Source organism: Globicephala melas, chromosome 9 (genome assembly GCF_963455315.2).
Source record: "Globicephala melas chromosome 9, mGloMel1.2, whole genome shotgun sequence".
NCBI classification, from domain to species: Eukaryota; Metazoa; Chordata; class Mammalia; order Artiodactyla; family Delphinidae; genus Globicephala; species Globicephala melas.
Window position 1 is genome coordinate 95,315,008 of NC_083322.1, and position 27,103 is coordinate 95,342,110.

The 27,103-nt window shown below is 45.9% G+C and overlaps 1 protein-coding gene across 8 annotated transcripts in view; it reads left to right on the plus strand.

Moving 5' to 3' along the window:
• Positions 1-27,103, plus strand: part of HECW1 (HECT, C2 and WW domain containing E3 ubiquitin protein ligase 1) — a 479,149-nt gene that overhangs the window by 411,362 nt on the left and 40,684 nt on the right. For all 8 annotated transcript variants that reach the window (XM_060304845.1, XM_060304844.1, XM_060304842.1 and 5 more), the window contains 5 exons: positions 2,804-2,887; positions 3,288-3,397; positions 8,179-8,299; positions 9,273-9,386; positions 10,212-10,364. In XM_060304845.1, coding sequence (XP_060160828.1) covers positions 2,804-2,887; positions 3,288-3,397; positions 8,179-8,299; positions 9,273-9,386; positions 10,212-10,364 — 582 coding nt within the window. The remainder of the gene's footprint in view (positions 1-2,803; positions 2,888-3,287; positions 3,398-8,178; positions 8,300-9,272; positions 9,387-10,211; positions 10,365-27,103) is intronic.

Here is a 27,103-nt window from a genome sequence, read left to right on the forward strand (position 1 = left end):
GTTAATGGATCCTAAAGGACCTGTAGACCCCAGGTTGAAAACCCAAAGAGCTCATCAAAACCAGAAAGCCCACAGTGACATCAGAAACTGACGTAAGAGGTCATGGAATCCAAAAGGCAGAACAAGAGCAAGAGTTTGCTCTTCAGGGTGTCAGGTTTAAGAATCCAAAAAACAGGGCACTGGGCCTATGACTAGGCCTCTGCCTGCGCCTAGATGTGGTGTGAGGGTGAGTCAGCTTGACTTTAAAGATCCAGTAGTTGAAAGGAAAACCTCCTCTCCCCATGACTCTGCCCAGAGGAAGAACTAACTTACTGCTTCCTCTGTGGTTCCCACATGGGGACCATGACCCCATGGTCACTGCTATTCTCCAGGAGCCATGGATCCACTGTCTTGGGTTTGCAAAGCCAGTCGTTGGGTTAGAGGGTGGAGGATGAGTTCTCAGAAAACTGTGTTGAGCAGAAGTAACGAAGCATAAGGAAACCGCATGGGGAGAGGGAAGACGGAGGCATAAAACCCAGGGGTTAATGACATCTGTTAAGTTTCAGGGTCATGGTAGCCGTCCTCATTCATTCTGTCTTTCCTTCAACTAGTGCTTTTATTGAGCGGCTACTCTGAATCAGGATTGTGCGAGGGCTGTGTACCCAGTATCTAAGCCAAACAGACATCGGTCCTTCTCTCATGGGACTTACTGTCTATTGGGGAAGACGGATGATAGACAAGTGTGACTTTTTTTTAAAGCCAAATATAGAGCTATAGATTGTATTATGGGCCATGAAGGACATGATCAGAATTGAGTGATAGTGATGGAAGGATGGCAAGGATTTCCTTGTGGATATTGAGTTTTAAGGTCTTTGAGGCCACAGATAAAGATGCCAGGATGTCAAGGAGGCAGGTGGCTCTACTGACCTGAGCTCTACACTGGAGTTTTCCTGATGGGATGCGTGTAGGAGAGGCGGTTGGCATTCTCACCCTCAGAGATCTCCCCCAGGTCTCAGTGCCTTTGGTCTGGACCCAGGGACATTTGGAGGCCCCTCAGAACACTAGGTCTGCATGAGATTTTCACATACATGACAGAGGGTGTAATGTCCCGTGAAGAACAACCAAAGCTCTCAGAAAACTCTGCTTGGCTTTCTGATACGTGTATGTGGTCTGAGTAGGTAGGGTGATGATAGAACCACTATAGAGGGTGCCACTTCCCGTGGCTGGGAAGGGTGCTCTCCTGCCCTCATGGACTTGACTCTCTTTGGACTTTGTTTCCCCAGGAACCCAGGGAATAAAGAGTGACCCCCTAGAATGTTCTCCCCCTTTTTCCCCAGGCAGGGAGACCAGAGGCTTGCCCAGATGTGGGTCCCTTGGGGCAGCAGGGTGACCTGCCCCAGGGACATTGCCACTGGGGGAACACATCAATTTGAGAGTCCCTCGTGGGGCTGCAGTTGGTAAACCAGAGGAACAGGGTCCACGAGAATCCTCCAAACAAGAGGGCTGTGAGATGCTGTCAGGATTGCAGGACAGTGCTCAGGCACACGGAGTCAAGGGCACAGGGATGTGGAGGGAGAAGCAGCTGGTGGAGGAGGCTTGATGCTTGTACCCTTGGCCAGGCTTCCACCTCCTCCCTGAAAAATGATGTGTGGACAGGTCTGCTCCAGTTTCCAAGTCCCTGGTCAGAGGAGCCACTATGATCACCCACAGGTTTTGGAGAAGGCATTTACTGCAGCAGTACTCTACCCATAACTTCAGGTTGGACCACAGTGCATCTCTGTTTACTCCCATTTTGTGTATCTTTGTAGAAGCCAAAAAGTTTCTCTTGTCTTCTTAAAAATACCCACACCAAAATGTCAAGTTCATTATATTTTTACCTGAAAATATGCAAGTTATGATGAAGATTTGGATTCACATTAGTATAATCAGAGAGAGAAAAAAGTTGTATCTATAGTATTTTTATTAATAGATTTATTTTTAATCTTTCATTAGAGGAAACTGAGTAAACGGTATACTAGACCACTCTTTATTAATTTCTTACAAGTACATGCGACTCTAAAATCATCTCAAAAATTTAAACAAAAAAAGAAAAAAAGTGAAATATTTTTAAAAAATCAATCCTTAAGTCTTCTCAGATTTCTGCTGCATCTCTTCAAGAAAAGGGAAAAACTTTTAACTTCTTTGAAGCATACCTATAAGGGAATGATTCTTGGCCATAGTGTTTGTAATCTTTGAATATCTGAATGTCAGAGAAGCACATTACAAAGTTCATTTGATCAAAAGAAACGCTATTTATCCGTAGACTTACTGGAATCATTTTGCCAGGTTGGAGTTGGAGGTTGTGAAAAAGAATGCATGAGTTGTAATTAAACAGAGAGAAATTGATGCCTATACTCAGATTGACCTGGAAGACTCTCTTGTATTCTGGGGCCAGACCCTCTCTGGACTGAGTGTGGAGTTAATTCATTTTCCATCAGGCATAAGGTTTCTCAGGAGACACCTCGTCACTCTTTCTTCCCATGGCTTCCAAGATGCCGTGAACCCACAACATTCCACCCCAGCTCCACTCCCAACTGTGTGGCTCTCTGAGGACCTACCTGTGTTGTGCTCCTTGGCTTCTGTCCCCGTGTGAGTCTGAGGAAAGGTGATCCCTTGGAGAGCATCATGGGAACCTTCAATATGAACTTAAATACCTCGAAATACTCTGGACATTAGAACATCACTGTTCAGCCCTATTGGAAGAGAAAGGGGGATCAGAATGGGTTTCGTTCCTTAACTTATGCATCGGTGTGTAATTCTTATTTTCCTTCCCACATTATTCTAGGGAGAAAATCCATTACATTCGGACCGAGGGTAATCATGGGCTTGAAAAGTTGTCCTGTGATGCAGATCTGGTCATTTTGCTGAGGTAAGGGGCTGAGCCTGAAACAGTTCTGGAAAAGCAACTGGAAAAGCTGCTCTGGGCAGTTCTCCAGGACAGCCCAGACTGAAACACACGTTGCTTGTTCTAGAATATTCTAGTGGCTGCAACTGAAGTAGGGCTCCCACCCTTATACCTGCTATTCACCTCTTTCTCTACATGTAAGACTGGGGTATCAAGAGCTACATATGGTACTTGATGGAGACCTTGTTGTAGGATTAATTAGGGTTTAAAATGACAGGGAGAGTTTGCATGCCGGGATGTGCCCATCTAAGTGAATCTAAGTGCTTTTGTTGTCTCGTGAGAATTGTAACCACTCTTACACCAATTTGTGAACATGCTCTCATGGACAGAGAACCAACTTTAAATTTTTTTTTTTACTTTGCAGTCTCTTTGAAGAAGAGATTATGTCCTATGTCCCCCTGCAGGCTGCCTTCCACCCTGGGTACAGCTTCTCTCCCCGCTGTTCACCCTGCTCGTCACCTCAGAACTCCCCAGGTAACGTGAGGGTCTGGCATTCTGTCTCCTGCAAGTGGCCACCTGTGTTTCCACCTGATGAAGGTGCCCTCTCTCCCTTAGTCCCCTCTCAATTTTCTGATCATCTGCACACTAAGTTGGGTGTTGACACAGTGCCACCTGTTTCGGTAATGACCCCAAGCTATTATGTGTTTTGCATTTTTTAATGATTTGGAAACATTTTTCACTAAACCAATATTTCATGACATGAAAATTATATGAAATTCATGTTTTGGTGTCTATCAATAAAATGTTATTGGAACCCAGCCGCACCCATTTATCTATATATTTTGTGTCAACGTTCATGCTACAACAGCAGAGCGACAGAGACCGTATGGCCCCCAAAACCTAAAATATTTACTATCTGGCCCTTTACAGAAAAAGTCTGCAGACCCCTGCGCTAAATCGCTGTTTTGTTCTAAAACACACTCTCTGAGCATTTAAAAGGGAAGAGCCCTTTCTGGAACATTCTGCCTCATGAATCAGAATGTTATTAGATACCAATTTGAGTAACTTTCTATTAAGTCATAAAGGAGTCACTAGGTTACATGCTTACTAGGGACCACCATTGTGCCCCCGTGAAGGTGCCAAAGAAGTTTGTAACGTGATGTGAAATTGTTTCCCTAGAGTTTCCTTTGTGTATTAGAATGAACTTAGAATTAGAACTCATGATATTTTTTGTGGGTATTTTCCATTCCAAATGAGGAAGTATCTATTGAACCGTTTAGCGGAAAAAGAAGCCAGTATTTCCTGGGTTCATCAAGATAATTAGCTTTAGGCAAATCCGTATTCATCAAGATAATTAGCTTTAGGCAAATCCGTACTCCCACATGGGATCCAGATACTGAAGAGCTTTTCCCCATTGTCTTGGTTTACAAGATCACATTGTCATGGGTGTTGGTGTAGTTGAAAAATCTAGTAACTTCTTATCTTATGACCTCCAGAGTTAGAGTTCAAACTTGGCTTTTGAAGCCGGGGGGAAATGGAGAAGAAAAACAGAATTTAGCAATACGCTGTGTCCCCCAGAAGGGATGTCTCATTCAGCTAGTGTCACTCAATACTGCCCTAGGTCTCTAAAACTAGAATATCTTTTCATTTGTTCAGAATGACCCCCGTCATGTTGTTCAGGACTATCTCTTAGAGGTAGTTTCGCTAATTCCTAAAATCTGTTTTTAAGTCAGTATCTCCTTGTTAGGGCTTCCTCCAAACAAGTGTATCAGTAGCATTGCTGAGGAAATGTCCCACGTGTGCTGCGTCTGACGTACAGCATAGCTGAGATGACACGGCTTGGGAAAAGGAGGACCCGGAGCTTTGTCAGAGCCAGCATCAGGACAATCAGTTGTCTCCAGTGTGCACAGGATGACTTCCTTCTGGGGGGCAGAGACCTCCATCTGGGGGACCTGTCGGTCTGCATGATGATCTGCCATCTTGTTGTAGAGATGGTCCCAGCCTGATAATGTGTCTACATCTTGGTCCAAACCTTTGGCAGTAGAGTGTCTGCGTACCTCTGGTATGTAGAGTATCATTACACGGGGGAGATACCATACTGCAAATAGAAAGAATAAGGGAGTATAAAGAGTTACTTGCTAACTGCGGATTATTTGGATAAGTTTTATAAAAGGAATCAACCTTCCTGATGCAGGCGTTACTGACACCGTGAACACAAAGAATCATCCAGTTCATGTTGTCAAAGTGCGTAATTCTTTACTCTCCTAGCTTTGACCTTGGGGTCCTAGACTATGTAAGCCAGGCATTTTGAGGTTAAACTTTACAATTCCCATTTTTCCAGACCTTTATGACATTTACCTGGGGCAACATAGTGACTCATACATGCCAAAGCACTTTGTAAAGCTTAAATTATTAGAAAAATGCATCGTAGGGACCATGGGCCATAGTGGTAGTACCAGCAGTAATGAAAGTTGTATTATAAAATATACTGTAATCTGATGGCAGAAAACTATACTTGCACCTACAGACTTGTGTTCTAGTTCTACCTATGTCCTGAAACGTAGTATTTCAGCAGAGACTCTTTCCTTTTCAAGTGGTGGCTGCTTGTTCCCCCCACACCTCAGATGCTGCAGGACTCGCTGGTGAGACTGGTGCCGCTGGTGCCCCGTGTGCCTCCTTGCTAACACAGATCAGCCGTATCTCTGCCCCTAGTTGCTGTCATCCACCGACCTTCTTCTCATTCTTAAAGACTGTGGCACCCGTCTCACAGTCTCCCTCTCCTCCCCAAGTCCTTCCGCCATCCTGGATGACATCAGCATCCACAGGGCACCCGTGCAGTTCCTTGGCCTCCCAGTTTCTGGGCTTCCTTGTCTGCCCTGCCCTCCTCCTCCTCAACCACTGGTCCCACAATCCCCTTCCTGTCTTGTTGTCATCTCTGACGTCACTGACTCAAGCATCCGACTCCCATCCAACGTGCTTATTCAGCTGCTCTCCCCGATACCACCCTGTGCCCTCATCAGGACCTCCAGTTCACGGACGCCTCTCCTTTCTAACTGCCTCTCCCTCCTCCAGCATAGGATCCCTGGTTCATCATTTCTTGACAATGCCCTGAGCTCCCCGATCCTCTGCATTTCATTTACAGAGTTCCACTCGTAGGTCACCTTAATATCTGCTTCCCCTACATCTGTAGTCAGGCATTCTTGGGCAAATTCACCTGACAAGGCAGATTATCAATTATAAATTAGTCATCTCTCCACCTCACACGGACCATAAACACCCAAAAGAAAATTCAACCACATTTCACTGGTAAACGTATGCTCTTCTCTACTGCTATTTCAAACGTTGCCGCTCCTCTCAAACTTCCAACCCCTGGGTCTCTCCTAGCAAATGATGTGCCTTCTTCCTTCACTGAGAAAATTGAAGCCCTTAGACAGAAACTGTCTCAAAGGCCTGCTGCCCATCTTACAAGCCTACCAATGCTGCCACCTCCCTCTCCTCCTTCACACCTGTGCATTAGAGAGGGCGTCTTCACTAAGGTCGCGGCAAGCTCTGGGTACCCAGTCCTATGGGTAATTCTCAGCCCTCCTCCTGACTTTTCAGCCACATTGAACACTACTGATGGCTCCTCCCCTTAAGTCACCTCTTCAGTTGGCTTCTGGGACACAAGCTGTGGGCATTTCATCTACGTCTTTGGCCACCTTTGCGGACTCATCCTTCCCTTCCAACCATCCTCAAGACTCTGTGCCAGGTTTTTTTCTCCTCTCTCTCAAGCTATGTCTTTTTCCAATCAAGCATTCGAACGTACTGCCGTCAAAGACCAAGCTCGTGATCTCACCCATCTGTGCTTCTTCCATTTGTCCCCATCTCAGTGAATGTCACCACAGGCCATTCCATTATGATGTCTGAAACCCACCTGGGCCTCACTACCAATATCCAGTTCATTGCCTCCTAAACACATCTCCAATCTATCTTCTTCTTCTTCTTTTTTTTTTTTTTTTTGATGTAGTCCCATTTCTCATCTCCACTGACACCACCCTAGTGCAATGCAGACTGTCTAAATCCACTCTGGGCCTCTCCGGTGTTTTCTCTCTACTGCAGAAAGACAAAGGTTTTCATAACTCAAGACACATCACGTTGGTCCCCACACAACGGCTTTCCTGTTGCGCTTAACATTAAACAAAATTGCTTAATACAGTGTACCTTATCCTGTTTGATCTGTCTCCCGCCCACCTCTCAAGCCTTGTTTTGCATCACTCTGGTCCTCACACCCTATGCTCCAGATAGACTGGAGCACCATTTTCCATCCTGCCACGGTACCTTTGCATGTGCTGGTCCTCTACCTAGATTGCTCTTCCCCCAGCTCATCTCTTCTCTTAAGTTAAGTGGAAGCCCTTCCTAACTCACTCAATCTAATTCATGCCTACTTATCCTTCAGCTATTCCCCAGGGAAGCCTTCCTGAACTTGGCCAGAGTATTCTGTGACCTCAAAGAACTAAGTTCCTTTCCTTCATGGGTAGGAATCATCTCAACTAATAATAATAATCTCATTTCTGTGAGTTTGGTTGTATCAGTTTTATCTAGATTATAAATTCAGTACCTGGAATATAAACTAATGAATAGTTATTGAAGGGGCAAACCACGATCATAGCCATCTGCGAAACTTAGAGAAGAATGTTATTTTTTCCATTCCTTTTTTCATTAAAAGGTACATAAAGATAATAAAGCATCTACAAAGCACTCTCAGTGATACAAAAACTCTCTTCTGTAAAGAGTAAGGAATTATTATTAATAATTGTTATTAATTTTGCTTTTACAGTGCAAGGTAATCTGATATAAACTCCTGCATGCGCTGGGGCCTAAGGGACATGTATATTTATTTTAGCGTCAATATAGTTAGAGAAGTACAAAGTACACATATATTACAATCCTAGTTGCTTCATTATAGTTACAACCACTTCTTATAATATAGTAACGTACAAGAGTCTAGTTTGATTTATGTTGTTTTAGAATATTCCAGCATAACTTAGACCAAGAAATATGCTCATCGAGGTGTTCTGAAGAGAAAAGCAACTTGAAATGGAGTGGAAGACATAAATATCTACTGTCCTCAGAATTCAGTTTTCTCTTTATTATATTATACCTGTTTATTATAAAAGTAACTGAGGGAGTGACAGAAATGAAGGGAAATGTCTTGGAGAAGTAAAACACGAAGATGCAGGACTGTGCCTCTGGTTGGCCCTTTCTCCTCCGTTGCCCTGCATATTTGTTCTTCAATAAAAGATGATGACCTTCAGCCTGTGTGCTTCTCTCTGCAGGTTTACAGAGAGCCAGTGCAAGAGCCCCTTCACCCTACAGGAGAGACTTTGAGGCCAAGCTCCGCAATTTCTACCGAAAACTGGAAGCCAAAGGATTTGGTCAGGGTCCAGGGAAAATTAAGTGAGTGCTCCAGTGCTTGGCACTGAACTCAGAGGGTAGATGTTTCTATCCTTTTCTCCCCTATAACTTGGTATTATGTGTTTGGAGATTGGATGCCATGGTGTAGTATCAGTCATCTTCATAGAAGGGAGGAAAGAAAAAGTTAGGAAGTTGGAAAGAAAGAAGAAAGGAAGTTAAGAAATTGGAAGGGAGGCAGGAAGAGAAGAGAAGGGAAGGAGAGGGAGAAAGAAAAGTAGATTGCAAACAAAACCATGTATAAAATCAATGGTAGACCTTTACAGAAAACAAGGTATCTTGAACTAAATTAAAAAATCGTATGTTTCCCTTTACACATTCTTGGGACAAATTTACCTACTCGTTAGTCAGATAGCTTTGATCTTCGGATCTAAGTAAAGAGTTGTGGTCTTTTCCACTTTGGGTTTATTATTTTCATCTTGAAAAGCCAAACCCAAACTCAGGAATCCAACTTAAGAGATTCTTTTTGGAATTGATCAAAAAGAATCCTAGGGCTTCCCTGGTGGCGCAGTGGTTGAGAGTCCGCCTGCCAATGCAGGAGACACGGGTTCGTGCCCCGGTCCGGGAAGATCCCACATGCCGCAGAGTGGCTAGGCCTGTGAGCCACGGTCGCTGAGCCAGCGCGTCCGGAGCCTGTGCTCCGCGACGGGAGAGGCCACAACAGTGAGAGGCCTGCGTACCACAAAAAAATAAAAATAAATAAAAAACAAGAATCCTAAAGGTAGTCCAACATGATGGAATATGTCCCATTATGAAAGTGCATGTTGTCCTTGTGTTTTCATGGTTTTGAAAAGAGTGTCAACATAAGGCCATAGCTGAACTGACGGAATCTATACCTTGTTGGAGAGGCTGGGCCATGAGACCATCAGCCTGGGTCCCCACAGCTCGCCTAGAACACTCCCTAACATCGGAGCCCGAGCACCCGCTCACCACCCACATGACTTCTTCTCCTTTCCAGGCTCATCATTCGGCGAGACCACCTGTTGGAGGGAACCTTCAATCAGGTTATGGCCTATTCCCGGAAGGAGCTCCAGCGAAACAAGCTCTACATCACCTTTGTTGGAGAGGAGGGGTGAGGCACCAGCACTTTTATGGAGACACCTTAGTGTGGGTAGACCAGAGACCCCAGATCCTGGGTGATTCTTCTCAAGAAGGAGCAGGATGTCTCTAAGCCTTTGCCCCAAGGTGATTCTGATCATGTCCTCCCAGGAGGCCTTTCTCTCCAGGTGTTGCCAATCTTTAGGTTTCATGTTCTCTAAAAGCCTAAGATGATTGGCATGTTCTAGAGTCTGAGGTCACATGGTCAAAGTATAAGCCAAAAAGACAGACCTAAACTACTGCATCTTTACTTTCTCATGTGGGTACCCTTCTGAGTTTCTGATCAAAGAACTCTTCCCCCAAGCGTGCACGTATATAACTACATACCGAATTTTTCATATAATTTCAGTGATTTCTTGGCAAGCCATCTCCACCGTGGAGGGCAAGCCCACCCAGGAGGGCACAGCAGAATGGATTTGAAAGTGTTTTCAATTTATACACATGCACACATGCACCATCACAGGAAATTCTTTTGTACCTCCCACAATGAAGTCCCAGTTTTGAATGGGCCAGTTGTGTGTTTTATCCAAAAGGTATGATATGATTGAGGACAGAGGTTAAGGAACACTGCCATAGCATTGGTGCATGGCCGTCTAGTAAGGACATCATCCCCAAACCAATCACTGCATTCTCATTTTCTACAGCAAATTATCCTTCCCTTGGGATCCACTGTAAAGAGCAGAGGCTGCTCTTTGCTTTCCTAGCACTGACTCTGAAAGGGCAAGCCAGCCCCTGCCTAGGGACAGGTCCCCCGCCTCTCGCACGTAATGAGCTTCCCGGGCCTCTGCTTCCTTTGCAGCCTGGACTACAGTGGTCCTTCGCGAGAGTTCTTCTTCCTTTTGTCTCAGGAGCTCTTCAACCCTTACTATGGACTCTTCGAGTACTCCGCCAATGACACCTACACCGTGCAGATCAGCCCCATGTCTGCGTTTGTAGAAAACCATCTTGAATGGTAAGAGCTGGAATTTTTACTTTCTCGTGTTGGAAAGTTCTGGTCTTCCTTAGTCAGAAGACGGTGGTGTTTCTTGAGGGCCACTGTGTTTGGAGCAGCGGCCCGATATCATGAGGGCTGATGGGAGTGAATAACAAGGCACTAGAGCGAAGGTTCTCTGCCAGTCTTCACTCAGAATACAAAATAAATTACTAAAGACATACAAATTTCCTATCAACTGCAAATTGATATAAGATACTGTCATTGCCTTCTGAGGAGATGCGAAGGTAAGTAGACATAGGTTCCGAATGTTGATAATTCTACTAAAATCCTAAGAGTCCCCTGCAGAGGCTTCTTGAAGGTATTTGTAGGAAATTCTCTGATTTGGACCAATGGCTTTCACACTGTGGCCATCAGCTTCTGCATCTTGCTGTAAAATAAGTCTGTTGGGTCAGATGATCTCTCAGCATCCTTCTGACTTGAAAATCCAATATCTCTTTGGTCCTCTTCTTGAGACATCAGTTGCCACTTACTGAAATGAGTAAGAAGATCAGTATCAGTCAATTCTGTGTAGTTCTGTGGGTGAGATACCTCAGATATGGGTGTTAGAAGTCTCCAGAATGCTGCATGGGACATCTGGGATGCCTGCACCTTCCTACTGTGTCACCACCACACCTGACTCGAAAAGTACCCCTGACTTCACTGCAGGACCTTCTGCCATGAGGAGGGAAACAAGTCTCGGAAACTGCTGATGTGGGTTTTTGTCTGACATTGCTTATTGATGATGTGTCATGGGGCTGCTGGTGAAGGGTGCTTCTCGGGTGACACCTGGGCCTGCTGGGCGTATGGCCCAAATCCCCATATTTTGGTTTTATGGCAACAGAACCACCCACCTCTGCTACGGCTGCCAGCTACAGCCCATGACCTCTCTCTCCAAACACTCTCAGCTTTGAAGTTCTTTTTTCGTTTTTTTTTCATTTTTTAGAATTTATTTTATTGAAGTATAGTTGATTTACAACATTGTGTTAATTTCTGCTTTACAGCAAAGTGATTCAGATCTATATTTTTTTCTTTTTCATATTCTTTTCCATTATGGTTTATCATAGGATATTGAATATAGTTCCCTGTGCAATACAGTAAGACCTTGCTGTTTACCTTTTATCTGTTCTATATATAATAGTTTGCATCTGCTAATCTCAAATTCCCAATCCATCCCACCCCCTCCAACTCTCCCCCTTGGCAACAAATCTGTTCTGTATGTCTGTGAGTCTGTTTCTGTTTCGTAGATATGTTCATTTGTGTCATATTTTAGATTCCACAAATAAGTGATATCATATGGTATTTGTCTCTGTCTGACTTACTTCACTTAGTATGATAATCTCTAGGTCCATCCATATTGCTGCAAATGGCATTATTTCATTCTTTTTTATGGCTGAGTAGTATTCCATTGTATGTATATATGTGTGTGTGTGTGTGTGTGTGTGTGTGTACCACATATTCTTTTTCCATTCATCTGTTGATGGACATTTAGGTTGTTTCCATGTCTTGGTTATTGTAAATAGTGTGCTATGAACATAAGGGTGCATGTATCTTTTTGAATTATAGTTTGGTCCAGGTATATGCCCAGCAGTGGGATTGCTGGATCATACGGTAGTTCTATTTTTAGTCTTCTGAGCAACCTCCATACTGTTCTCCATAGTGGCTGCACCAACTTACATTCCCACCAACAGTGTAGGAGGGTTCCCTGTTCTCCACACCCCATCCAGCATTTGTTATTTGTAGATTTTTTAATGATGGCCATTCTGACCATCGTGAGGTGGTACTTCATTGTAGTTTTGACTTGCATTTCTCTAATAATTAGTGATATTGAGCATCTTTTCATATGCCTACTGGCCATCTGCATGTCTTCTTTGGAGAAATGTCTCTTTAGGTCTTCTGCCCATTTTTTTAATTGGGTTGTTTGCTTTTTTGTTATTGAGTTGTATGAGCTGTTTGTATATTTTGGAAATTAAGCCTTTATTGGTCACATCATTTGCAAATATTTTCTCCCGGTCCGTAGATTGTCTTTTCATTTTGTTTATGGTTTCCTTTGCTGTGCAAAAGCTTGTAAGTTTGATTAGGTCCCATTTGTTTAGTTTTGCTTTTATTTCTATTGCCTTGGGAGACTAGCCTAAGAAACCATTGGTACGATTTATGTCAGAGAATGTTTGCCTATGGTCTCTTCTAAGAACTTATGGTGTCATGCCTCGTATTTAAGTCTTTAAGCCATTTTGAGTTTATTTTTGTGTATGGTGCGAGGGTGTGTTCTAACTTCACTGATCTGCATGTGTCAGCTCTGAAGTTCTTGAGCTGAAGCAGGCATGTCTGCATCAAGTGTTACAGTAGGTCTCTTGACTCTCCGCAGGTGAAGAAGCAAATGTGGCCCTTTGTTGTTCCTTTTCCTATAACTTATCAAATAAGGGGATGATGAAACCTGGGAGGCAGAAACACGTAGATGGGGCAGGCAGAGCAGGAAGTGGCCACTGAGGGGACATAGGAATGAGAATTGAAGGCCACATCTAACTTAGTCACGTTCAGGCAGGGTTCACTCCAGCAGTGGAGAGTGCCGTACCCCATGCCACAAGAATATATACGTACAGATTATACTTCATATAATCCCTTAATTCTCTTAGTCTGTGAGCATGAAATTTAAGATGGTGTCTTGAAGGTCATGAATTAGAGTCAGGAAATATTTTCATCAAATATTGTAGCATATAGGAAGGACTACGCCGGGTGTTGTGGGATACCTTCATTAATTAAGCAATTGTAAGTCAAGCATGTGCTATATGCTAGGAGGATACAAAGACGAAGTGAATGAGATCTCCTCCCTCAAGGGGGGAGCATGTGAGTAAATCAATAATTCCACTACGATATCTTAAATACCAGGTTATGCATACATAATACACATGTGTGTGTGTGTTTGAGAGAGAGAGAGCGCCCCGAGATGCATATATAAGCCTGGGAATTGTATTAAGTCACAAGGGAAAATGTCTCACTCAGCCCAAGGCAAGGGATGGGGGAGTGGGGAGTGAAACCAGGGGATCTCATAAAGAGAGGGGATAATTGTGCCATCTTTTTTTTTTTTTCCTAGAGTGAGTGGGTATACGAGCCAAGCCTTAAGGGGCGGTTGAGTAGGAGACTAGGCAGGGAAGGGGAGAAAAGACGTTCTAAGGATCCCGAATTGGAAGCAACACTCGAAAGGCGTGGGAGGGAATAGAGCCTTCGGCAAGCAGTGTAGATGGATCAGAGCCAAGGATGGCCTTTGGGGTTGTGGTGGGAATGAGGCTGGAGACAGAGAGGCAGATGGTCTCATCCCATAGGGAGAATGCTATCATTGGATTCGTGTTTTCAAAAAGTAAAGCTTGCTGTAATGTGGGGAAAATGTTGAGGCGGGAAGGCTGGAAAGAGCTGAGACCAGCTCCGAAGCTGTTGATACATCCTGGGGAGAAACAGACGGTCAGAACTGAGGCAGAAGCAGGGTCTGAGAGAGGAGGGGACTGACTTTGGGAACTTCTCGGAGGGAGAAGAGACTGAACTAATTGGTTCACTGGTTTAATGTTGAGGTGAGGGGGAGAGAGAAATATAGAATAAGTTCAAAGTTTCTGGTTGCACCGTGCGTTGGACTGGGATCATTCAGGGTGATGGGAGTTATGTGAAATAGATGATACTTAGAGGAAGGATGAGGAATTCACCCTTTGACACGTAGAATTTGCAGTTTCCCTTATAAATACACACGGATGTATTAGTATGTAACTGGAATATGGCCCTGGGCAGCAGGAGGGGAGCTGGGCTGGAAACTGAGTTTGAGAGATACCAACACAGCAGGAGTGGCTCAGCCATGGGAGGAGATGGGAGCTCGCAGAGAGGTGGCCCATGCTGATGTGTCAGGGACGGGCGGAGCCAAAGGTCCCTGGGGGGAGCTAAGAAGGAGTGGCCAGGGACTCCCCTGGTGGCACAGTGGTTAAGACTCCACGCTCCTAATGCAGGGGACCCGGGTTCGATCCCTGGTCAGGAAACTAGATCCCACGTGCATGCCGCAACTAAGAGTTCACATGCCACAACTGAGGAACCGGTGAGCCACAACTAAGGAGCCCGTGAGCCACAACTAAGACACGACACAACCAAATAAATAAATAAATTTTTTTTTAAAAAAGGAAGAAGGAGTGGTCAGAGCGCTTAGCCTGGGAGGAATGGGACAGAGAAGGAGGTGCTCCGACGAGGACCTGCTAATGGGGAAGAAGACAGTCTGAGAAGGTGGCGGCCAGAGGAGGTGTGCAGGCAATAGAAAGGGGTCCCCAGGGGTTCAGAGCCCAGGATTGGGAGGACGGAGCTTAGGACACCAGGGTAGGGAGAGCTTTCAGATGACCAAGGGAGCTGCATTTGGATGGTGGCAGAGGTTCATGGGGGTGAGCGCCCTGGCGGCGTGAAGGGAACCCAGTGTTCTGGAGGAAACCTTGGGATCCAGCATGTCTCAGCACAGACGCAGGGGAAGGCCACAGGCAAAGGTCTGATGAAAAGCACAGGAGAAACGCTGGACTCCTGGCCTGCTCAGTCACTTTCCACCAGGGAAAGCACCTCGCCAACTGCCCAGCCCCTGCTTTCTTTCGTCCTGACTCTGCTGTCTCTGACCATCTCTGGCTGGAGCAGCCCGTGTCAATATGTCTGCTACAGTTCAGCGCTTGGAGGAAGGACACCACAGGGATGTTTTAAGAATTAGCAAAGTTCTCTGGATGGATCCTTTATAAAGGTCAGAGGCCCGTAGTGCCTGGCCCAGAAGTGCTAGTTACCCTCTGTCTTTGCAAAGGAAAGGACGTGAGGAATTTCACCCGCTGAGGTTCCCACTCCTGTTGAGAATATTTGCTGTGTAGCCCGGAAGCAAAATGGCAGGTACCTCACTGAGCAACTAGCAGTGTAAACGGAGCTCATGCAGGTGAGAGCTCCCTTTTAGCTCAACGTTGGATGATGAATTGTCATGAAGTGAGCCGGGGCCTCCCCTCCGATCCGAGGCTCTGACTCTGAACCTCAGTCCCCTGAGCCCTGGGCTGGCAGAAGAGCCAGGATGCAGAGCCAGCACTGGTCCCAGATGGTACCACCACCCTCACGTGGGGTCAGACTCTTGTCTCATCAGTGCTTCAGAGGTCCTGGGGGAAGGAAGAGGGTTTCCTTTGGGCGTCACTGTCGCACAGAGAGAACTTGAGCCACTGGGTACGAGCCTGCTGTGGCTTTGAATGGGAGGCCCTGCTTGGCTGTGGGTGTCTCAACCCGACGGTAACGCTGCAGTTATTCCTTCTGTGTATTTTCCTACAAGCCATCCTGCACCTTGGGCCAAATGGATTTAATAAGAAAACCAAGCACCCCTGAGCGCTGGGCCATTTTGGCAAAGGGCACGCAGGAGGGCTCAACACCTGAATGAAGTCGCTCCGGGCCTTACGCAAAGTGTAGGCAGCAAGCGGGTGGTGAGACCCCCTGCCTGCGGCTTTGTCACTGTGGTTCCTGCAGTCAGGGGTCGATGCCACTGAGGAAACCTGACTCCCGAGTTCTCAGTTCTGTTGCCCAACCGGGTGCCACTCCCCACCGGCAGGGTGGGCAAGGCTGGGGCTGATCTCAGATGTAGGCGCCTGGCCCGCCTTCCTTCTTCACTCCCCGCTGGGACCCTTTATCCCGTGATCCACGTGGGCTGTGAGGAAGATGACACTTCCTAGGACCAACACATCACTCATAAGAAAACAGGGACCAGAAGATTACAGGGCTCATCACAGTCACAGCCTTGACATTGTAAAGCTACAAGTTGTCCCTGATGCAGGACAGGCCAGAGCAGGAGTCCGCCTGGAAGGGGAGTGGCTTCTGCCCCCTGCCCTCCTCTCCCCTCTGCAGAGAGGCCCTGCAGACCAGAAATAAACAGGGAGAAAACTGATCCGCTTTACAGGATTAAACATCACCCAGGATGGAAACATTGCTCGCGTATGGCTGGGAGAGGTCATTTTGTAAATTATTATTCTGGTTCTTTATCTGTCCACTGGCCCTTCTTTTGTGTCCCACACTCTGTTTTGTCTGTTGTGTCCCCTTTAAAGCGTAAGCTCCGTGAAAGCAGAGATGGGTCTGTCTTATTTTACTTTGGCACAGGCCTGGCACTTTGAGGTGTTCAAAATAACATTTCATTGACCACTGGGTGCATAAGTGAGAATGGTTCCACAAGCCACACCAGCCACTTCCTTGTACCAGGGCCGTTAAGACAGAGGGCTCGTATCTTCCATGTGCAATTCATTGCTCAAAGGTCGCACTTTTATTTGTCATCTCTGGTTTGAAAGCCCTTACGGTGTCGGCAATAAACACGCATGTCCCCTGGGAGCTTTGCACTGAGCTCTGCACGAGCTCCACACTCAGCTTGTTACTGACACAGTGCCCGCCCCCTCTCACACTGCCACCTCCAGGTCAGGCACTACCCCAGAGATGGGCAGAGAGGCCTCTGGCACCACATCCTTCTCCTGCTAGCTCCTCCTTGACCGTAGCTGCTTGAAATTCTCTGCTTCCTGCTCCCTGTGTGTGGGTTTTGCATACCCTGGGATACAGACCGGAAATCAAAAGCCTGCATACGGGGCACAGCGATTCAACCTCCTTCCCTTTATGCCTAGTCAAGCGTCGAGAGATATTAATATGAATAAATGTGGTGACATTTCTATATACACGCATTAAGTAAACCGGAAAAAAAAATCTGTTTCTTTGAACTTCAGCCTAAAAGGAATTCGTGTAATTGCTGTTTCATGACTTATGTGTATTACCCAATTAAGTTGTATGGACCCTGCTGGGACCCTAGCCCCACCAGGCTCTCTGCAGCAACAGGGGAGGGTTCTTTTTCCCTTTGGTTGGAGCAACCAAATAATGAAACCAAAGCTGAGAACGACACAGCACAAGCTTTATTCAGTAACCAAAGAACGGAGAAGCAGGAACTAAGTTCACAGATCAACTTCTCACCCACCAGGAAAGAGACTTAATTTTTAGGAGTAAAGACAAGGGGAGCAGGAATGAGGCTAATGATGGAGATGCTTATGCATTAGTCTACTGGGGAAGGGGCAGGGCTTTTTCAAGGGAGTAGGATGCCACGCCCTTATCCTTTTTTGGTCCTTAATGTCCGGTCATGGCCAGGGTAGTTGTGTCATTTAGTATGCTAATGTAGTAAAATCAGTGTCTAATGAGACTCAGGGTCTGTTGGAGGTCAGATTCGTTGCCATCTTGGTCCCAGCTGGTTCCATCTGGGTTTTTTTTATTTGTTTGTAGCTTCCTTTCATTTTCTTTTTTTTTTTTTTGCGGTACGCAGGCCTCTCACTGTTGTGGCCTCTCCCGTTGCGGAGCACAGGCTCCGGACGCGCAGGCTCAGCGGCCATGGCTCACGGGCCCAGCTGCTCCGCGGCATGTGGGATCTTCCCAGACCGGGGCACGAACCCATGTCCCCTGCATCAGCAGGCGGACTCTCAACCACTGTACCACCAGGGAAGCCCCTATAGCTTCCTTTCTTATCTCTGGACCCTTTAACTTAAAGATTTATGTTAATCCCTGCTAAAGGCGGGGGTTGGCAGGTTTTGAGCAAAGACCTGGAGCATCTATGGCAGCATTTGTACCACTGACTTTCCCAGTTGATAAGGACCCTGTCAAAATCAGCAAGGGTAACACTCATGCCAAGTAAGAGAGAGGAGGTGGAGCTGGAACCCCGTTGAGCCTCCCAAGGGAGCTGTGGTCACAGATGGATGCAGCCCTGCCCCCCACCTGGAGGGGCCGGGAAAGAGCACAACACCCTCTTCCATCCTCCAGTCCCATTGGCCAAGCCAACCATGCACAGAGGGCACAGGATCTCCAGCTACTGCAGCCCATAGCAGCCTGTCCCCAAGGTCACAGAGCAGGACAGAAAACTGTGCGAAACCCATGAGGGGTGTAAGGCAGGGACTGAAAGTAACCAGAGGAGCCTCTACCATTCAGGACTTTCAATCCATCCACTAGAAATATTACCATTTGCTAAATTGTATGTGTCTTTGACCGAGAAATCTTTTTTTTTTTTTTTTGCGGTACGTGGGCCTCTCACTGCTGTGGCCTCTCCCGCCGCGGAGCACAGGCTCCAGACGCACAGGCCCAGCGGCCATGGCTCACGGGCCCAGCCGCTCCGCTGCATGTGGGATCTTCCCGGACCGGGGCACGAACCCGCGTCCCCTGCATCAGCAGGCGGACTCTCAACCACTGCGCCACCAGGAAAGCCCCCTCTTGTTTTTTTCTTTTCTTTTCTTTTCTTTTTTTTTGCGGTACGCGGGCCTCTCACTGTTTTGGCCTCTCCCGTTGCGGAGCACAGGCTCCGGACGCACAGGCCCAGCGGCCATGGCTCACGGGCCCAGCCGCTCCGCTGCATGTGGGATCTTCCCGGACCGGGGCACGAACCCGCGTCCCCTGCATCAGCAGGCGGACTCTCAACCACTGAGCCACCAGGGAAGCCCGACCGAGAAATCTTAAAGTAATATTCCAAATTCCATATCTTCATTCTTTGATTATGATTGTCATTTGCATATTAGTGAGGTGCTCATATGATGATCTTGTTATTCTTTTAATCACCATTGCATGTTGATTTTATGTCCCTGGAGATACAGAAGTTAATATAAAACTAAACAATGAAACACCCATTGAAAACTTATTAAACATGCCAAGCACTGTTCTAGACACTTTCATCTAACAGCACTATAGCCCAGATACTACTTAGTATACTGCTTTTACAGATGAAGAAAATAAGGTGCAGATATAACCAAAATCACAGAGATAGTCACAGACCAAGCTGGGATTGGAACCCAGAAAACCTGGCTCCGGTGTCAGGCTCTAGCCCCCCATTAAGGCAAAGTCAAGATATTTAATTGGGCAAATTACAATACAATGTGATAAATGCTATACGTACCTCTATTATAGAACTTATCACATTGCATGGTAATAAGTATTAGGTACAAGGAGCTTTAAAAATGAGTGAGAATAGTTAGTTGGCTGGTAGAGATGGGGAGAGGAAACTTCCAGGGAGAGGGCCCGAAATTCATAGCAGGATGGCAGGTGAGCAAGCAGATGTCAGTTGGATTTGGCTACATAGAGAAAGAGGGGCTTCCCTGGTGGCGCAGTGGTTGGGAGTCCACCTGCCGATGCAGGGGACACGGGTTCGTGCCCCGGTCCGGGAAGATCCCACATGCCACGGAGCGGCTGGGCCCGTGAGCCATGGCCGCTGAGCCTGCGCGTCCGGAGCCTGTGCTCCGCAACGGGAGAGGCCAGAACAGTGAAAGGCCCGCGTACCGCCAAAAAAAAAAAAAAAGAGAAAGAGAAAGGCTGTAAAGGCACCTTGTGTCAAATAGGGAAGTGCATTTAATGGCGTCCAGGGAGTTTAGATTTTATCCCAAAGATGACGATGTATTTTTTGGGGGGTAGAGGAATGTCTTGATCAGGTCTGTATTTTAGAAAGTCAACCCTGGTTATAAGTAGGTGAATTGGAGTGGAAATGGGGTTGTCATTTAAGTGGCAGTTCTTTGAAATAGTTCTTTGAAAAGAGGATAAAGAATCAAACTAGGACAGAAAGCTGTTTCATAAGCAGGATGAGCAAATGAGCAAAACTTGGTGATGGATTATAGACAGTGGTGGTATATGAAATTTCCCACTTGCACAAAATGATGTATATGAAAATACCAGGTCAAAAGTTCTCATCTTTTTTTAATTTAATTTTATTTATTTTTGGCTGTGTTGGGTCTTCGTTGCTGCGCGCGGGCTTTCTCTAAGTTGCGGCGAGCGGGGGCTGCTCTTTGTCGTGGTGCACAGTCTTCTCATGGGGGTGGCTTCTCTTGTTGCAGAGCACGGGCTCTAGGTGCACAGGCTTCAGTAGTTGTGGCATGTGGGCTCAGTAGTTGTGGCACACGGGCTTAGGTGCTCCGCGGCATGTGGGATCCTCCCGGACCAGGGCTCGAACCCGTGTTCTCTGCATTGGCAGGCGGATTCTTAACCACTGCACCACCAGGGAAGTCCTCTTATCTATTTTTAATGGAGGCATAAACAACAAAACTATAAATGTGAAAAGCTCCAAACTTATTTTTATATCTAATAAATTATGAATAGAGCAAAATGTATATATTTTCTAATCATTATGCTTGAATAGAAAAGATTCACATTCCAGCTGAAAAATCTCCTCTAAGGGCCTTCCCTCAGCACTCATTTTAAAAGAGCGCAGCCATTTATAACTCTCCAACTTAACATCTTAATTCATTATATTGACAGAACTTATCGCTCTCTGAAATAAACTGTATTTATAGATTTATATTGTGTACTTGTAACTCATTACTGTGTGTCTCTCCCCCTGAAAGACTGAGGTCTTGCTTTCCTAGTCACAAACTTGGCACTCAATAAATGAGTGTGGAAGGAAGGAAAGAAAGAAGGACAGGAGGCACAGAGGGAAGAAGGGAGGATGGGTGGATGGATGGATGGATGGATGGATGAGTTTCAATCTCATTTCAATTTTTAGTTCAGAATATTTGTAATTCAGAAAAACGGGTCATTGTCAAGCATCATTTAAGTTCTACTAGATGTTCTCTGAAATCACCACTGGAAATTCTTTTTCTGTTTCAATGATTCTGAACGCCACTTTTCCCAGAGCAAATCTAAGATGCACTAAACAGCTGAAAGAGGTGAACTTCTCTATTTTGAGGAAGAGTGCCAGAGTGTCGACGTGCGCTGTTCGTTAAGTATTAGCACGTCTCATTTTAAGAAGTCATGGTGATGTGAGTCACTCTTTACATAATCATCAGTGTAGGAAGAATTTTCAGAAGCCAGGGTTCAAATCTGATGCTGTTTAATCAGTTTCTGTGCAACCACCAGAAGATCCGTTTGCTCATTTCATGTCAGTGATGGTGACAGATCTAACCCTCCTATATCATAACCAGAAATCCTGGGACCTCTCAAGCCAAAATCTCCAAGAACCTTTGCTAACTGTGACCCAGACTCCCCGCTGTCCTTCTACCCCCTGCTCTGACCTCTCCCTTTCCAAGCAGGCACTACCCAGGTGGCAAAAATCTTCTGTTTTCAGGTGTTTAGCAAGAGGAGGGGGAGGGGGGAGGGAGGCTTCTTGGAGCGTGTTTAGAGTTTGGCCAAGTGGGTATTAAGTATCATTGCAGAGTTTTATGGAACTTAAGAAGTCATGGATAACACACTTTAAATATCCCTTACTATATCTGCAGAGTCTGAATTAGTAGGTAGGAACCACAATATCGCGAGATTCCATCGGATGTCTCCTGGCCCTTCAACCCCCAAGGGCCCCTCCTGAGAGAAGAGCTCAGTGTGTCGTTTTCATTTGAGTCAAGGGTCAGATAAGCTCCCCCATGCCACGTCATCCCAATAGCAGCCCCCAGGTTCCTTCCTAGGCACCTACAAGAGCTTCCCTGGTTCCGTCTCTGGCTGCATCTGAGTAGCCTTCCTAGCAACGCCCTAGAGAGGCTCAGGGCACACATTAGCTGAGAAGTCACCATAAAATGTGCATGTCTGGTTGTGACTATGTCCACTGCTTAACCTAGCTTTCTTCAGAACTTGCGAGAAACTTCTAGTAAAGCTTTCAAAACAATTAGCGAGAACACTCTTTTTCAACACTTGCCTTATGCAGAAATAGGCCTAAGGATGTACGAGATTTATATGACAGAGGTGGCAGTTCAAGTCAGTTGGAAGAGAATGGACTATGTAGTCAATGAGGCCAATATACAACCAAAAAAAAATTAGGTTAAATTCCTCTCCAACTTGAAAGCACATGTAGAAAATGTAACAGTAAGATTTCTTCAAAGAACTCTGGGTGACTTACTATATATTCTAGAAAATAAACATTATTGAGAACAGAAAACAAACTCAGGAAACTTTGAGTGGTAGAGGCTTTTTCACTCAAGGTTGGAACCCTGGAGTCTAGCAAAGAAAAGGAAAATATATTTGAATAGATAAAAATGAAAATATTTTTATGGCAAAAATACTATAAATAAAGGCAAAAGGCAAGCTTTGATTTTGAAAAATAATCTTTGCAACTCAGGAAAATCAGAGGCTGAAAATCTGCGATATAGATTTCAAAGAGCTCTTCCACCTCGAAAAGAAGAGGAGAAACAACTCTAGAAAAATCAGCAAAGAAAATGAAAAAAGCTGTTCAGAGAAGAAAAAATCCAAATAATCACCAAACCCATAAAAAGAATTTCAGTTTTATCAGTGGCAGGGATATTTAAGCAAAATAAAGAAACAATGATATATCACTTTATTACAATCAAATTGGCAAATATTAAAAAGAATTATATTACCTCTTTTCAGGAGGACATGGGTGAACGTTTATTCTCTTCCATCACCAATAGAAACATGAATTTTGATAGGCTTTTTTAAAAACACAATCAACAGTATATACTAAAACTTTTGAACCCATATACCCTCTGGCCCATGAATCTCTCTCATAGAAATAAAAGCACTGCTATAAGGACTCTTATAATAACAGCTAATATTATTGAGCCCTTATTATGGGCCAGGTATCTTTGTAAAAGCTCTACGTGAGTTGCACATCCTGTTATGATCTCCCTGTTTTACAAATGAGGAAACTGGTACCCGTAGAGGTTTAGTACTTGCCCAAGGTAGCATAGCTAATAAATGGCAGAGCCGGGAATCCAACCCAGGCAGCATGGCTCTCCAGTGCAGACTTTTAAAAGCTATCCTATCCTCCCTAACAAAACATACCAGGATGTTCATTTCAGTATCGTTTGTAAAGACACAAATGTAGAAGCAACCCAAGTGTCCATCAGCAGAGACCAGTTAACTTCATCACAGCAGCTCCACACTGCACCATGATATGAGGCATAAAAGAGCTGAATTAGAATCTTACCAGATGACGGAAGAGGATTTCTTCAAGATATTGTTAAGGGAAGAAAAGCAGAAAACTATGAACAACACAATTTAAAAACCAAAAAATAACGATGCAAAACCTGTACCTGCATGGAAATAGATACGTAAATATAAATAACTTGGGCTTCCCTGGTGGCGCAGTGGTTGAGAGTCCGCCTGCCGATGCAGGGGACACGGGTTCGTGCCTTGGCCCAGGAAGATCCCACGTGCCGCGGAGCGGCTGGGCCCGTGAGCCATGGCCACTGAGCCTGCGCGTCCGGAGGCTGTGCTCCGCAGCGGGAGAGGCCACAACAGTGAGAGGCCCGCGTACCGCAAAAAAAAAAAAAAAAAAAAAAAAAATATATATATATATATAAATAACTTAGTCTGTGATTACCTGATTTAGAGGAAAAATATGGAAGGATACATCTTAGTCAGCATGGGTCCCAGGAGATGAGATGAGAGAGCAGCCAACCAGGCCAGAAGGAGACGAAACTAATGATAATAAAAAAGTGTCTATGAGCATATTAATGAATTAATATAAAAATTACAAGTGTGTATACATTTTTAAAAATAAATCCCTAACGACTGAAATGCCATTCGGTACAAATGGCTTAGCTAAGTTATTAGAAAGAAACAAGTGTCTTAGACGTGAATTCCTCAATGCGCCCTCCGATTTCTGAGGACCCGATGCTGGTCGCACGAACTGCTAGGCAGTCAGTGAGCCTCTGGTGTATTAGAAATGCCACACAGACGCACTCCCACCTCGCTCACTCTACCTCTGGTGTCTTCCATTCTCCATCCCATTTGCCCTCCCTTTCCTCAGCCCCCAAATCTTTAATAATTCCCAGTGTCTACAAAATGAAGTCCAGATGCCTCAGATCCTCAGGGACTCCCCAAGGTGCAAGATCACCTGTCTTGGGACACCATCTACCTCTCCCGCCAGCTCTTCCACCCAGTCCTTGAGCTCCGTCAGGCGCGCTCCTCTCCCTTAAGGGCCCCATCATTTCCTCTGTTCTCTCATTTAAGGGTGGGTCCACGTGTCACCCACCCTTAAAGCCCATTTAAAATACTTTATAGTACTCTTGTGACTTCTTTCCTGAACTTTCTTCTGAAGAGTAAGTTCATCTTCTCTTGAGTTCTTTATTTTTTTTTTAATATTTATTTATTTGGCTGCACCGGGTCTTAGTTGCGGCATGCAGGATCTTTAGTTGTGGCATGCATGCAGGGTCTAGTTCCCTGACCAGAAATTGAACCCGGACCCCCTGCATTGGGAGCGCGGAGTCTTAACCCCTGGACCACCAGGAAAATCCCCTTGAGTTCTTTTAGAAACAAAGGTTTTCAGACACTTTTAGCTGAAACCTTGCTTTCCAATGAAATTTATATTCAGTCCCAGTATCTAGGACAGAAGAAGGTGGAGCTAGTCTCCTTCAGGGAGTCTGGGGGCTGGTCATTTGTCCACTCAGACTCTTCTTCCTCCCCCCCCCCCATCTTTATACTTCTGTGCAAAACAGTTTGAATAAAACACCACTCTGGGCTGTCTGCATTTCTCATTCCATCTGTCCCTGGCTACTCTGTATGGTAAGGATTCGTGCTAGCTTCGAAACTGGATCAAGCAGCAAGCACGTTATCGCCCCTTGCAACCAGCATGGTTTCTGGCATACAGGCAGCACCCTTCAGTTCCTGAGGCAGGGTGCCACACAGCCAGAGGAGTAACTTCCTGCTGCAACTCTCAGCTGCTGTGTGACCCTGGGCAGGGTCTGAATCTTAACCTCCTTTCCCATGAAAAGGTGATAACAGTGCCTATTCTGTGTGATGGTCGTAAGGGTACCGGAAAAGTGACTGGTACCCAGTAGGCATTTAACAGATGCGGATGCCATCGTTCTGTCCTTGAGTGTATGTGTGTATCTTATAGGGACATCAGAAAGCGTTAGAGAAAGCTAGGTTGGTTCTCTTGATCCCAGGTTTCTGAGTCTTGGCACTATGACATTTGGGACCAGATGATTCTTTATGGTGGGGACTGTCCTGTGCGTTGGAGGATGTTGAACAGCGTCCCTGGCCTCTGCCCACTAGGTACAGTCCCACCACTACCACCATCCCGGGGTTGTGACAACCAAAAGTGTCTCCAGATATTGCCAAATATGTCCCTATTGAGAACTATGGCTTTAATGTTCCCATATGGAAAAAGCTTGGGAAAATAAATGTGTCACATGGCTGACCAAGGGCAGCAATATTTTTGCAGGATTAAGAATACTTCCCTGGCCTATAGTTCTATAAAAAAACATGTTCATATTCAACATCTCTGGTTCCTGGACCAGCGTAACCCAGCCCTTGAGCGGGGACGGGGCAAGAGCCACCGTGTAGTCAGGCCCCTGAGCTGAGTCCACGCTCTGATTCCCTTCAAGTCCATCCAGAAGGGAACCTCCCACTTGCTTCCCCTTGTTTTTAACACCCTTTGTGAGTCGTTTCAAACATATACAAACAACAGACATGCCTAATGCTCTTATCACCCAGTTTCAAGAACCTGTACACTTCTCCAGACCTGGATTTGACATTTTAAAGTAAAATTTGCACGTTACGTGCACAAACTTTATCTGTATATTTTTGACAAACGTATATACATTTATATCCTACACCCTTAAAAAGATATGGAATTTTTCTGTCACCTCAGAAATCTTCTCGTGGGCCTTCCCAGTCTATCTGTGACCCCTCTCAACTCCCTGAAACCACTGAATAGATATTTTCAGCACCTGTTTTCTTGGTATGCTCTAGAACTTCATAGAAATGAAATTATTTAGTTAGTCCTCTTCAGCAGTAATTCTTCCACTTGCTTTTTATTTTTAACATCTTTATTGGAGGAGAATTGCTTTACAATGGTGTTAGTTTCTGCTGTATAACGAAGTGAATCAGCTATACGTATACGTGTATCCCCATATCTCCTCCCTCTTGCGTCTCCCTCCTTCCCTCCCTATCCCACCGCTCTAGGCTTCCCAGGACGGTTGCCTCCCCGACTCATTCAGGGACAGACACCACGCCCCTTGGGAATCAGGATTCCCACAGCATTCCTGGGTGATTGGGAGGGTAGAGGGCAGGGAGTGTTCAGGCAGGTGGTTTTGTCACCTGCCCAGCGGCAGGCCACCCTGTCCCTCCCCGCGGGCCTGCGTGTGCAGGAGGGCCAGATGCCACGCCTCAGTCTTCCCACAGACCAGGAGGGAACAATTACAGAGCAAACCCGGGATGTCAGGACCAAGCCCAACCCACGATTAGCTGTAGAGATGGGACACTAGCTTAGGGCCAAACCCTGAACTCAGCTGGCAGGAATGTGCGCCCAGCAGAGAGAATGCAGACCGCGCCGGGCGTGGCGTGGGAGCGGGAAACGTCGTTCTGTACGTACAGGGAGCTGCAAAGAATCAACACTGCCCTTCCCAAATACTGACGGCATAGCAGGGACGCGCTTTTTGCTGGTACTTGCCCCCGCTGTTTGCACTGCGTTCACATTCCAAAGGGAGCTCTGTTTGTTTTAATTTGTATTAGCCGTCTGTAGACCTGATCACTGCTTTTTCTGGAAGCTCAGTTGGGTGGGGCAGCTGGAAGGGTGCAAGGTTTTTGAGGAGACGATGAAAGAAGAAAGGGAAAGACTTGTACGGCACAGGTGGAAAGAGAAACTGAAACCAGGGCAGCCCTTCGTCCTCTGGACTGGAGGGAAACGCATGGCAAGTGTCACCGCGTACAGGCTGGTGACACAAGAAGGGGATTAGCTTGGGACAAAAGGAAGAACCCCTCCCCTATTTAGTGGGACAGGAGGAGCCATGGATGCAGGCCACTGGGCTGAG